The sequence below is a fragment of the Peromyscus leucopus genome, chromosome 9 (assembly GCF_004664715.2).
Source record: "Peromyscus leucopus breed LL Stock chromosome 9, UCI_PerLeu_2.1, whole genome shotgun sequence".
Classification (NCBI taxonomy): Eukaryota; Metazoa; Chordata; class Mammalia; order Rodentia; family Cricetidae; genus Peromyscus; species Peromyscus leucopus.
In genome coordinates this window covers 44,616,999-44,630,971 of record NC_051070.1, presented here as the reverse complement: position 1 = coordinate 44,630,971, position 13,973 = coordinate 44,616,999, and the positions used below count along the sequence as shown (strand labels likewise).

The window sequence follows — 13,973 nt, the reverse complement described above, 5'->3', positions numbered from 1 at the left end:
GTTGATTCAACACAAGTACTGCTTTCATTCATTTGACAAACCCAGGCTATTTGTCAAATTAGCCTTGGGCAATGAGCGAAGACACAGAATTTAAAGCTGGAAGGACATTTCTGTTTCCATCAGCACATCTCACTGCTCCTCCACACTGACACCAGGTCACTGACCCCTCCAAGCCCTCTGGGGAGGTCACTGATTCTTGCTGAGTGGTATCATCCACAGCACATGGGAAGGGTCGAGGCCACCGTGAAGTCAGTCACTCCTGTCCATGCTTCCTTGACCATCCCAAACCAAAGAGAGCCCCACATTTACACAGCTCTTGGTCTTCCAACCTTGAGGAGTTCATGTCAGCTCTGAACCCAGGCCTGTCCTGAAGGCTCTCACAGCCCCTGTCAGCTACAAGGCAAGAAGACAACTGAAGGTTTCCAACAATGGGCAAGGTCATTACCTCACAAGCGGCCTGTTCTATTACATGATTCTAGTTAGAAAGTTCTTTGATGTTGAGTTGAAATCAACCCTGTGAATTCAACCACACAAACCTATTGCTGCCTCTTCTATGTAATAATTCCTCAAATATCCCAAAAACTTTAAAATACCGTCGTCATCATCATCATCAGGATGCATATGTATGGAGTTCAGAGGACATCTCTGTGGATTCAGTCCTCTCCTTCCACCTTTATGTGGGTGCTGGGGATTCAACTCAGCTTGCCAGCCTTGTGTGACAAGATCCTTAGCCTACGGGGCCCATGTTGATAGCCCATATTCCCAAACTTCTTTAATTAAAAAAAAAAAGAAGAAGAAGAAAAAAAAAAAAAAAAAAAAAAAAAAAAAAAAAAGAAGAAGAAGAAGAAGTCCTTACATTCCGTTCAATCTCAGGATTCCCAGACAGTTTTAGAATATTGATCACCTTCTTCTGTGAGATCATTTAGCCAGCACTTCTCTTTACTATCCAGTATCCCGAATGTTCTGTAATACACACGATTTGGAGTGTGACCAGCATGTGCTTGCTATGTGTCTGGTAGTGAAGCCTAAGATTCTCACTGACTTGATGTAGAAAAGACAGCTGAACACAGGGCCAATCAGAGGACCACTATCACAGTCACATCTATTTAAACGGCCAGATACAGAGGTAGGCCAGCAGAGTAGTCAAGAGTGCAGACTGAGGCTACATATCTGACACGGGTTCCCGTTTCAGAGGCTTGCTTCTCTGTTTCCTTGTCTATCTAATAGCAATAGCAACTGTCTTGCCTCGCTGGATTGGTATAAAAATTTAAGTGAGATATCAGGGACAGAGTGTTTAGAACAAGAATCGGTATTGGTAACTAGGGTAGGTAACTTGTTTAGCTAAGGATCATTCACTCAGGTGATTATCTATGTACCCTTTACATGTCATGCTTTTCACAAATCACATGGGAAAAAAGGCAAGTTTCAGTCATTTCCTTAGGAATTAAATATTGAGACATTGCTGGATGAAAGCAAACTGACACTTTCTTAGGTTCAAAGGATGTGCTATCCCTCTTCAGAGAGAGACAAGCTGAACTTTGTCGAGTGACAGGAAGCCAAGGGAAAGCAGAATAAACAGAAATCAACTACTACAGAAACAAACTCCCAGGGACATCTTTCCTTCCCATTAAACCCAGGCTGCTCAGTCAAAGATGGCATGGATGCAGAATTCCTAGGGTTGTAAGGCCCACCATGGTATATTCTCTTGGCTTACTGGTTTCTTTGAATGCAAACACTTTAAACTCTCCTGCCAGAATCATAATCAAATGCCATACTGGTGTCTTTTCTGGCCACTGTGACCAAATGCCTCACAAGAAGCAACTGAAGGGAGGAAGGACTTATGTAAGTTCATAGTTCGAGAAGAGAACCCACCACAGCAGGCTGGACAAGGCAGCAGTGTGCAGTCAGCTCCATGGGTGCAGGAACAGGGGCGTGAGCCTCCCCCATCTCCTCAGACCAGGAGGTGGAGAAAGGAGAAGGCTAACACTCTTTAGGCTGTCTTCTTTGTTCAGTCTAGGCTCCCAGCCTAGGGGATGACACCACCCACATATACAGTGCGTCTTCCCCTCCTGGTTAAACCTCTCTCTGTTAATGCCCTCAGACCGAGAAAGGTATGTCTCCCAGGTGATTCTAAAGCAAGAGGAAGTAGGAAGAAGCAGCTTCCAGCATACCTGCTTGAGCAAGTAACCCTGGGCAGTAAAAGCTCTCCACTCCAACACTCAGATCTAGACATGGGAGCTTCCGTTCACAGGGTGCCTGCATCTGACCCAGCAAGGAACCCCGTGCACATGCACCAACAGAGAAACTCCACACACAGCTCAATGAGCACTGAAAGATGCTAAGGATGGCTAAATTAACCACGAAATCTTCACATGCCCTCTAAGCACAACAAATAAGCACACACACACAAATTCCATGCTGCTTGCTCTCTGCCATCTATTGCCACTAGCTCCCAATGCTGGGGACTGGTCCTAGGGCCCCCTACATCCCCGATAAGAGTTCTCTCACAGACAGACAGCCTCCCGCCACTTTTATTTTACATTATACTGGGAGACAAGGTCCTACTAAATTGCCCAGTTTAATCAGCCTTGAACTGTCCTGCAGTCAGGCTTGAGTCTTCTGCCTCAGCTTCAACTGGGATTATCTAGGTCTGTGACACAAAGCCTGGCCAGTTATCTCAGAGGAAGATCTAAATACCAATACAGCTTCTTTAAAATGGTGATTCATCTTCCAGATACTTCTCAAAGAAAGGTAGGATGGAATGTTTCCTCAAGGTGGAAGTCATCTACATCACCTTCAAAGTTCCCACACTTTCAGAAATTGGCCATATACTGCCAATCGTGAGGGGGAAGGATGGGTACTACATTCAGGATAACAGCCACTAGCACCTACTAAACTGCATGTGCTCCTTCCTCCCTGCCCCAGGTATTTAATACGTTACCACATTCATTTGATACTGAGAGCCCTAGGGAGCAGGACCTCCACCACTGCAGGTCTCTTTCAAGGGATTAACTCAGATGGCCAAGGCCACATAACAGGGCTGAGCCAGGATGTTTGACTTCAGAACCTAAACTTGTAAGCTCTGCCCATCGTGGCAAAATTTACACTAGAAATGACTTAATGAACACCAACCTAATTTACTCATCAGATAGTTACACAGATATGAAAGGAAGACTTGGAACGGGACACTATGTTATGCCCAGTGTACTCAGGTCTTAAGCCACGCCCACAATCCCGTGGCTCCACGGTCTTGGTGCCCATGGGCCTCAGTGGGACTCAGATACTGAATGCAGAGGTGATCTTGAGCTGCTTCGGGCATAGGCTAGCAGCTACTCCGCACTGTAGGACACTCACTATAGAAACCATCTTAGCAGAGCATTCATTTGAGCATTCATTTTCAAGCAAAGCGTAGGTTTTCCATTTTCCATCAACTATTTATAGATTGTCCATGCACCACCATTTCTTGTCAATATATTACCCTTAGGGACTTCAGGAAGACCAAACTTTGGCCACTCCTGGTCTCCAACCGCAATCCCATCACACGGCACCATTAACCTCTGACACCAACCCGCTAAAAGAGCGGTGTCAGTAGCCATCAAGACGATCTAGGGAGGCAGGATATTTAAATATTTAAACAGGAGGATTGCCAATTACCACTTGAAAACATGCCTTTTGCTCCATTTTATGCTGTGGAAAGTTCTACCAAGTAGTAGAACTTTCTATTGCAGTACAACGCGGAGCAGCCTACCTTTTCAGCCTCTACATCTCTAGTCTAACAAACTTCAGAAAGACCAGTTGGTTGATAACATATCCACCACGTCTCCTCAAGCTGACAGACACTTTGATCTTAGGAGCAAGGTGCTATGAAGTGCAAAGAGAGACCCAGTCCCTGTCCTCCGGGAGTCGTGGTAAAAATACAGACTCACCTAAGGCAAGTCCTCTTTACACCAGGGGTAAACAAATGCAGCTGAAGGCAAGGGACAGTTGCACGGGTGACCTGCATAATCTCAGGCTTTTCCAGGTCCTTTGCCTGTATCTGCCCTAAGCCCCTTCCCCCAACCTGAAATTATTCTAACCCTTACACTGTAAACTTTGGGACCCTCCTTCAGATTAACTACACACACACACACACACACACACACACACACACACACACACACACACACACTTGTTTGGGACCCTCCAGATTAACTCTACACACACACACACACACACACACACACACACACACATACACACACACTTGTTCGCTCCCAGAGGAAGGCAAATGGCTAGTCCCACCGGTAAGAATAGCAAGGTTCTTTCTGTCTTACCTAGCCCACCCTCACTTGGAGGATTGGATAACAAGCAACATTTCAGGCTTGGAAGCCCCAAGGTTCCTCTTGTTTATCGGAGCCTGCTTAGATAATAGCAAGGCTATTTCTGCCTTTCCGCTGTTTTATCCTCCAGCACTGAGCGCAGAGGAGGCGAAGCTATAAGCTACTGACGTTTCAAGCATCCAGCATTACCTTTACTCTTCTGCCCCAAGGCCTTATAAACCACCGCTCTGGATCAATCTATTTGCTTGCTCCCTATTAATTTAAAGACTATTCTATAAGCACAGATTGGATGGACATTACAAGCCAGTCTTTAGTGGACATAGTTTACAGGTCCCTGATGGTTTCCAAGCCGTCTCTCCACAGAAGCTATTCTCAGCCTTCCCAGGCTCCCACTCATAGCCTCGCAACCTGGTCTTCGGTTTCACTGAGAAAATGGTACTATTTGGGCTTGAAATACACATGCTTGCTGCCCACACCTGCCTCCCTCTCGGCTCTGCGCTCTGCTGTGCCCTGGTTCTTCCATCCATCGGCTCACTCGGCAGTCTTGCCTCATCTAATAGCTCTTTCCCTTCCTCATGCAAACAGGCTCAAAAGCACAGTGAAAAAGAACAACCAAACCACGATGCGGTCGTTACGCAAACACCCCCTGTCGGTCTGTGCTCCGACAGCCGAGCCTCAGGAAAGAGCCCGTGGTCTCACTCTGAGTTGACAGTGCAGCCTAAGGCATGCCAATCCACCCGGGAAACCACTCGCGGCCACGTGACCACACGAACCCCAAGTTCACAAACCGAAGTCACCTTCTCAGTTCCTCCGGGACTCGCCCTCTCCACAGCACCTGACGTCTAGCAACTTCCATCTTGAAACCCTCTGACTTCGGGGTTCCTATGACATCACCGCCTGGTGATTCCACTTCTTCACGTAAGAACGCTCTTTCTTGCTCAGCCCCTCTGGTCGAAACCTTACATTTTAACATTTTTCCCAGGATTCTATTCTTGGCTTTCCTCTTCTCAAACTAAACTCTCCCTGGGGAGAAGGAGCAGCGAAGCACTGTTTACACTATGAATTATCCCACATGCCCATAAATCAATAAGACTACATTTGAATCCATTCGCTTCCTCTCCCCACTTCAGCTCCACACCAGAGCTCACCTCTAGCGTGGTCCTCTCTGTGTGCTTACCCGGCTGTCTCCCATGCTCTGTGCACCCAAGGGACAGACACCGGTGTCAGTGGCGGCGACTTCCTGGTGTGAGGGCTGGAAGTGTGGGTAGGTGTGACTTAGCGAAAGCAGTGCATTACAGGGGAGCTAAGGAGTGTGCCACCGCAGGAAGAACCACCAGAGCTCCCAGAACTAGGGAAGATCTAGAGGGAGATTTACATATGCAAATAGATGATATAGATACACACGTCTACATCTCCTTTGCGGCATTCCTCTGCTTATCATAAATGTCAGTGATATAATGGGAAGTCAATTTATATTTTGATTTTGTACATGAAAGAAGCGGAGGAATGGGGGAAGGGGTAAGATTTCAGCAACCACAGGTAGAAGGAAATCAGTCAGGGGGAACAGGAAAGCTGGGGCAGAGCGTGCTGGGCTGCAGGGTGGAGAAAGTCAACATCTGGACACTGAGAGGCATCATACAAGATCTTTTTTTTTTTTTTTTTTTTTTTTGGAGTGGAGATGCAATTTGCAGGTGATGGTGAACAAGCTATTCCTTTAAGTAATGCAACTCTGATTAGTACAGAACAGAGGGGCCCTCTTTAAAAGTTCCCTGATGAATTGCCTAAATGGAGAGAAATGGAAGCTTGAGCTACAGCAGCTGCCTGAACAGCAGCTGAAATGAAAATACAAGGAGAAATGTTGTTTTCTAAGACTGAAGACAAATAACAAAGGTTCTGAATGCTTAAGAACAATAGAATTAAGTGAAGGATTAATTTAAAGGAAGTACAAACTTTAAAAACACAAAAATGAAAAAAAATGAAAAGGAGCTGGGCAGTGGTGACACACGCCTTTAATCCCAGTATTCAGGAGGCAGAGGCAGGTGGATCTCTGTCAGTCAACTGGGCTACAGAGCAAGTTCTAAGACATCCAGAGCTACATAGAGAAATCCTGTCTCAAAAACCAAACTAAAACAACAACAAAAATAAAAGCGAAAAGGAAAACAATCCTTGTTTGTTTGTTTAAAACAGTTTTACTGTGTAGCCCAGGGCTGCCCTGGAATTCATGGCAATCTTCCTGCCTCAGCTTCCTAGGATTTCAGGTATGAGCCACTGTGTGTGTGTGTGTGTGTGTGTGTGTGTGTGTGTGTGTGTGTGTGAGAGAGAGAGAGAGAGAGAGAGAGAGAGAGAGAGAGAGAGAGAGAGAGAGAGAGAGAGAGATGTATGAACATATTTAAATGTACATATTCAAAAATATATATTTGAAAAACACATTTAGACCCAAGTTTACTGAGCCAATAACTGATCATATATTTGTTGTTGGAATGTAAAACATATTGATTAGAGTTAATTGTGTCAGTAACTGAACTAAGCACCTGCACATGCTTAAGAACTGCCACCCCACAGCCCTGGGACAGAGAACATAACCATACCGTAAAGCTGTTGTTGACATTTTTGGTACTTGCTTCAGCGACGCTGGCATCTGAGAGGTCAACTTCATCAAATATCAAGGACTGTTAATAAACAAGAACACAAATGCATTATGTAGGAAGCCAGCTCTTCAGTACCTTTTCACTCTCAGCCCACGACAACGAAAATGATGTCAAGAATTAGGACTCAAAAATGAACGCCAACTTAGGGATGCTACACAAGTCTGTCTCAGGAAGAATGAGTCCATTCAACATGGCCACCCTACACAACTGACCGCTGTCTTCTGGAAGCCTGTCTGCTATGGTTAGAAGAACCAACTGAAGAGCCAACACACACACTCACCCTCTCATACCCTAAAGCCTGAGGCAACTCTGTAGGCAGTCGAAGGCATCGTTGCCCACAGGTTTGTTGAATGGAGACCGAGAACTAGCCCTGGCTCAGATCACGGTGATCTGGACCTTTGAATGCTTTGGACCTTGTTCTTGTCTATCAAAAAGTGTCCAAATAAGATGGTGACCATATTCTGCAAACAGAAGACCGTGTTTCTCTCATGCTCTTAAACATTATTTTAATCAAAAACTGGTGAAAGCTGCAGCAGGAAAAAACGGGACTTCTTTCAAAGGACAAATTAGGCATTAGGAAGTATGAGCACATGCATGCATCTTTCCCATTTTTAGTGAGTTGGTCACTGCTCAGCTTTCAAGTCAGTGAACTTCCCACACAAGTGGAGTTCACCTCCACAGCTGCAGAGAAACATGTCTCGCCCTCCTGATAGCTTCCACTCTCCCAAACAGGGAGTTATACTAAGGGGGGTTACATTGTTTACTGTAATATTATTAGTTTACTTTAATTCAACTAGACTTGCTCCCAAACTGGAAGGGGTGTACAATGTGGCCAGTACATGAAACAGACAATGTTCACTGCAAAGACTCTTAAACATGGAGGACTGGAGTCCCAGGGAAAGGCTATGCAAAGGCACCAACAGTTTTCTCAGCAGAAAACAAATTCGTCATCTCATACATGGGACTATTCGAGGGGCACCTTCACAAGGCACACAGCCACAGTCACAGGTAATCAAGAGGTCGATGTTTCTACGGAGGAATGTGCAAAGACAACATGGAGCCGCAGCAGGGACAACAGTCAACATTAGGCTTTTAAAATAAGATTACTGGATTTTGTTATTACTTTAACCTGAGCATTCAGTTATTCAGTTCGACTGCTGTTCCACAAACCAAGAATTAGGTTTGCTGACTGGTTGCATTCTCAGTTTCTACTAATGACTCTACTGATTATATCAGGAACATGCATTTTTAAAAATGGAAATGATTATTCCTCTGGCATCCTAATGATTTCTTTTCAGGCAACATTAAAATATAAGTTTTAATAGGGAATCTTCTTCCCAAACTACATTATTATCTCATGCAACTGTTACATAAAAATTACTTTAAGTCTCAATTTTATTACAATGTGATTTTTTTTAACTCTTAATTGCTGCCATAATGAAGAGATTATTTGTGCCCAGGACTGTGAAAGCACTCAGCATGTACATTGTCTTCAGACTTCTCTCGGTAGCACATGATAGCCACAGGCACATTGTGGACTGTGCATGAGTTGGGCTATGAACTTACATCTGCCCACAGAATGTACATTTCTAACAGCTATAACAACCTCTCACTTTCTTATAGTCAGAAAAAGATTTAAAAGGGAAAAAAGGAGGAAACCCAAAGTTTTGAATTCAGTCTAAATTATTTATAACTTATTTTAATTAGAAGAAAAAAATCAAAACCTATTAGGCTAGCTGCCCCTATGACTCGATAGCTCCCCCTTGAGGTGGAGTGAAAGATGACCACACTTATAATAAATCCCTATGAGGACAGCTAAGCTATAACGAGGATCCAAGACAAATGCAGCTTGGATCTAGGTTTAGATCTAGTCATGACACACAGTGCTTGGGGTCCGTCCTGTGGAGTTACCTTTGAGTCTTTTGCGTAATAAAGTGTCCGGCCTCGAAGTTTGAAGTATCTCTTTTTCCACCTTTGGAAGGAGCTGGTTTGCTTCAGCAGCTGTCCCTCTTTAATGCTGGTCTGGGGACAGAACAGAGCACAGCGACAGGGTGAAAACCCAACCCAGAACCAAATCCCATTCAGAACCCGGAATTCCGAACACCGTGGCGCACATCTTACAAATGCCAGGAGCGAATGTTTCATTCACATCACAGGCCAATCAAGAGAATGCACATAAAGCACCAGAAAGTAAAAGTGAAATTCACATGGTTCCCAAAGAATTTGCAGGTGCAATCGGCCACTGATCGATTGTGGGAGACAGAGAGTCACTGTCTTCAGCTGCGTACCCACTGGCGAATCCACCAGGCTCCCCTGGACAGTCCCAAACCCAAGGCCACACAGACAGCCCCAGTTAAACTCAGTGGGCCACCAAACAAAACAAAAAGACATGAATGTGAGAAAGAGACAGGGGTGGGGCAGGGTAGAGAAGGAGATAAAAGAAGGTTGGGGTGAGGATAATCAAATTCATCAATGGAATTGTCAAAGAACAAATTTAATGAATTTAACAAAAGCAAACTAACATCTGCAATGGATGTGACTTCCGCACAGCTTATATAAGGTGAGAATGTTAGAGGTGCGGGTCATACACTGACCTCTGGAGCAAATGGCCTCTGGAGCCAGACCCATGTGTAATTCCTAGCTTCAGTGCAAGTAACTGATGAACTTAGGCAAGTTATTAACATCTGCATATTCCTTTGTACAAAGGGGATGTCAGCAGGATAGAATGGACAGGCTAGTGTGATAAACAACAGACGCTGTTAGACGTTAGTTACTACGGCAAACACGTACACAAAGAACTATGTGTGGTAGCTCAGACAGGAAAGAATATTTCAGCCAGCCTAAGTGGGAGTCAAGGAAGGACTCCCTGAAGCAGCCTCCATGGAAGGCCTCCATGCAACAACAACAAAAAGCATAGTTAGGGTATACAAAGGTTTGGATCTGAAGTGCCCCTGAAAGGCTCACATGGTGAAGGCTTGGTCACCAATGCGTCTGTGTTTAGAGGCAGAGGTCAATCATGAGGGCTTGGACTTCACTAATCTATTGATCTATTGCTAAGCCATTAGGAGACAGAAGGGTGGGGCCTACCTGAAAGAACTGGGTCATTTACTGGGTCGGGGGAAGACCAGCAAATGGATACATTTGGTCACCAACCTCTCTCAATCTCCATGTCCCCACACCCTGACACCCGGAGATGAGCAGCTTGGCTCAGCCATGTGTTCCTTCCCACAATGCTCCATTTTACCACAGGCCACAAGTAATAGAGCCAAATGACCGCGGACTGAAACTTCCAGAACCGTGAACCAAAACAAAACCTTCTCTTTCGATTGCTCTCCCCACGTATTCTGTCCCAGCAACAGAAAGCAGATTGGGACAGACTCAAGACAGCATAGACACCTGGGGACTCTCCAGAGGGCATTCTGGAGCAAATATCTAGAAGCGTTTCCAAGGGAGACAGCGGGCGATGTGCCTGGAGAGGTAGGAGGGCCTCTGTGACTCCGGACTGGATTCTGCTGAGTGCTTTATAGAATGTCAGGTCACTCCCACTGCCCCGAGCAAAATCTCCAAGCTCTCAGACCCCACCTAGTCTTTGACTCTCTTGGACCCTTCCGTCCACAATTACTCTTTTTGCTTTTAATTGGAAAAGCATGGCTCAGGCCTAGGTACTGGCTACTGCTCTTCCCTCATCCGGTTAACTCTCGCACTTCAAGTCTTTGGGCCAGGGGAGGATGTTCATTTTTGTCCTGATACAAGTCCTTGATGCATGCACCTTGATGTGTGCATGTGAGTAGAGGCCAAGTGATATTTGTGGGTGTCATTCCTCAGGCACCACCTACCTTTAAAAGATGGGGTTTCTCACTGGCCTGGAGCACACCAGAGAGACAAACCCGGCTGACCACTGAGCCCCAAAGGTTCACCTGTCTCTGCCTCCCCGACCCTGGATTACAAGGGCACACCACCAGGTCCAGCTTCCTTCAAACCGTGATCTCAGTGAGACTCATCTCAATGGCCACCTGTTCGATACTACAGTATGTTCTCATTCTCTGTGCTTCCCCACAAAATATGTCCACCATGTAATTCACCTATTTTACAACCTGTATTGAAATACTAAGTCCCTGAGTTTATTATATGTAGTAAAAATGTAATGTTTTACTTTAATTGGAAGAAAAAGAGAAAGGAAAGAGAGAGGCAGACTGCTCCAGAGCCTATCTATAAGACTGTCCTCAGGAGACACATCATAACACTGTCTTCAAGAGGGGTCCAGGACAGCTCACACTTATTCTGAATTCAATGCCAGAATAACAATACTACAGTGAGCCTCCAAGGCAAAAACAGTGCGGAAAACCAAAGTTAAAAATTGTCCCACTAGACTGCCATGGGGGTATCTCAAATGCCCAGGACATTACCTCCCACGTGCCAATGGGGCCTGTATGAATGGTTGAGATGAAATTTGTGTGATATCAGAGTTCATTTGTAACTTTAATAATAATGCCTTATATTATCAATAAGCTAGAAAATCTGAGAGAAGTTTCTTGTTCGGAAGGTAATGAGGTCATGTTGATGTTTACTTTGAGTTTCAGGTTCACTTTGCAGTGTGTTCTGAGAGCGTCCACCGGGAAATCACTGCAAGTCGATGGTAACAAAATACTTCTGAAACTTCAGTACCAGAGAACGGGTCTGGAATCTTGACTTCAAGCCAGGCTCTACAACACACTAACAACATGAATCTAGGATACCCCACTTCTCTATGGCCACATTTCCTATCCAAAAACAGAAGGCCAGAATAGCAACTTTATAAGCTTATTGCTTTAAAGTTAATGATACAGTGCATCTGGAGAACACTTAGAAGAGTATTTGGCCTACAGAAAATCTCAGTAAGTGGCACCAAGTATTATTACGATGATGATTTCATTGTGCTATTAAGTTCAGAGAGTATTTTCCAGGCATGAATTCTAAGAGCTTCCTGGAAAAGGTAAGTAAGTGTTCACCAGCCACTGTCAAGGCAAATAACTGCCGGAGTGGATGGAAAGGATCAAGACATGAAGTTGCAAGAGATGAGTCAGGATCTGCCAGGCACGAGGAGGAACCCGCCTTTTACTGTAAGTACAAAGGGCTGGTGAAATGTGTGAGGCAGGAGAGGAGCTTCTATTGAACATGCTGGACAGCCAAGCCCAGGAGACTTCATCTCGTACAGCTAAATGCAGAACACTCGTGAGAACAGGGTGGTAAGCTGGGAAGGGGGGTGGCGGGAGGTGGGGGGGGTGGGAGTGGGGGGGTGAGGGGGGGTGGGAGGTAGGCTTTGGAGAAGCGCAGCTCAAAGATCCATCCTTACATTCAGTGAGGAGTGCCATGGAAAGGCTACCACGCTACAATGAATGGTGAAAACCACGACTTCCCTCTGAAGTCAAGACCTCCCAGGAGCAGCTCTGACCCGCTCTTGGAGCCAACATGACAAGACCGGATAAAGTGGGGACTACCCACCAGGGTTACCATCCTTATAGATCCGACCAGCCCACATCCTGGCACCTTCCTTGAGTTGTACAAGCAAGATGGCTCATCCCAAAAGCTCGCCCAGGACCTAGATAAAACGCTACAAATTATGAAGAGCCTCTCACTCCTTAGGCCGCATGATGAGATGTCACAACTCACATGACACCACACGGCACACGTCCCCTCTCAGTCTCCCGCCTGCTCTGCTTTCTTCCACCTCCTAGCTTCTCCTTCCAGTCAACCAAACAGCATACGCTCCTTCTGCTGAAAGCCTTCAATCCAACTGCAAAGAACTGTCACCCCTCGTCAAGAGCCTGATCTGGTAGCAAGGAGAAATTCTCTGCGTGCGTGCCGGATGTTAGAAGGTCTGATTAGGAAGGTTTCAAACAAATGTTCACTAGTCGTGAGAAGGTCCTTCTTCACACTGATTGTGACAGCTCCTCTGGGAGAGACTCCATAGTAGAGGCAGAATCCCAGGTCGTCACCAACCACAGAGGGCACTGGTGAGGCGCCAAGGCTGCTGCCCTGTGACCCAGGAGCCTCTGGACCAAGTTCACACTGAGGGCACATCTTCCATGACCTTTATGATCGAGTACTCGGGAAAGTCTACCTTGTGACTGAATCCCGGGGTCCTCTCTTCTACTGGACCCTTAAGAGCACAAGGCTCTCCTCTCCCCCGACTTTGAACTGAAGCTCTACTTGTGAGAGAACTGACTTTGATGCAGCTGAAGAGGTCAAGACGGGAGGATCCTCGGGGCTCACTGGCCAGCCAGCCTAGCCAGTCAGCAAGTACCAGGTTCACTGAGAAACCCTGTCTCAAAAACCAAGATGGAGAGCAGCTGAGGAAGACGCCTGGCACTGACCTCTGACCTTCACACACCTGTACATACACACACCTGTACACACACACACACACACACACACACACACACACACACAAAATTTTCACTCTGTGTTTCCTATTCATCCTAGCTTACTTCAAACAGTAATTGGCCAGGTGGAACCATCTTGGTAATGTGCTTATTTTAGCCTGAGACTACGGAAGATCTTACTTACGCCTTAATAACTTCCAATAGCTGAACAACAGTTTCCCATCTTAATCTATTTGGTTTCATGGCTTGGAGCTTCAGAAAGTACACACTTGTGAGTCACAGAAGGACAGAATGATAAAAAGGTTAAGAAGGAATGAGGGAAGAAAGGTGTTCGACACAATAGTAGGGTGGTGATTTGAGGAAAATGGTTGAATGCTTGGTCATCCAGGAGCGGCATTATGTGAGAAGATTATAAGGTTCGGAAAGGGTGCCCTTGTTGGAGGAAGTGTGTCCCTGGGGGTGGGCTGTACGGTTTCAAAAGCCCATGCCAGGTCCAATGGTTCTCTCTCTCTGCTGTGGACCAGGTTATAGCTCCCAGCTATCCTCCAGCTGCATGCCTGCCTGCTGCCACGCTCTCCGCCACGCTCTCCGCCATGATGACAATGGACTAAGCCTCTGAAACTGTAAGCCAGCCCCAATTCAAT

General features: G+C 45.8%; 1 protein-coding gene across 1 annotated transcript in view; it reads right to left on the bottom strand.

Annotated features, from left to right (window-relative positions):
• Window positions 1-13,973, bottom strand: part of Dgkh (diacylglycerol kinase eta) — a 179,682-nt gene that overhangs the window by 89,873 nt on the left and 75,836 nt on the right. The window contains 2 exon segments of the mRNA XM_028878585.2: window positions 6,908-6,988; window positions 8,879-8,989. Of these exon segments, the coding sequence (XP_028734418.1) occupies window positions 6,908-6,988; window positions 8,879-8,989 (192 nt within the window).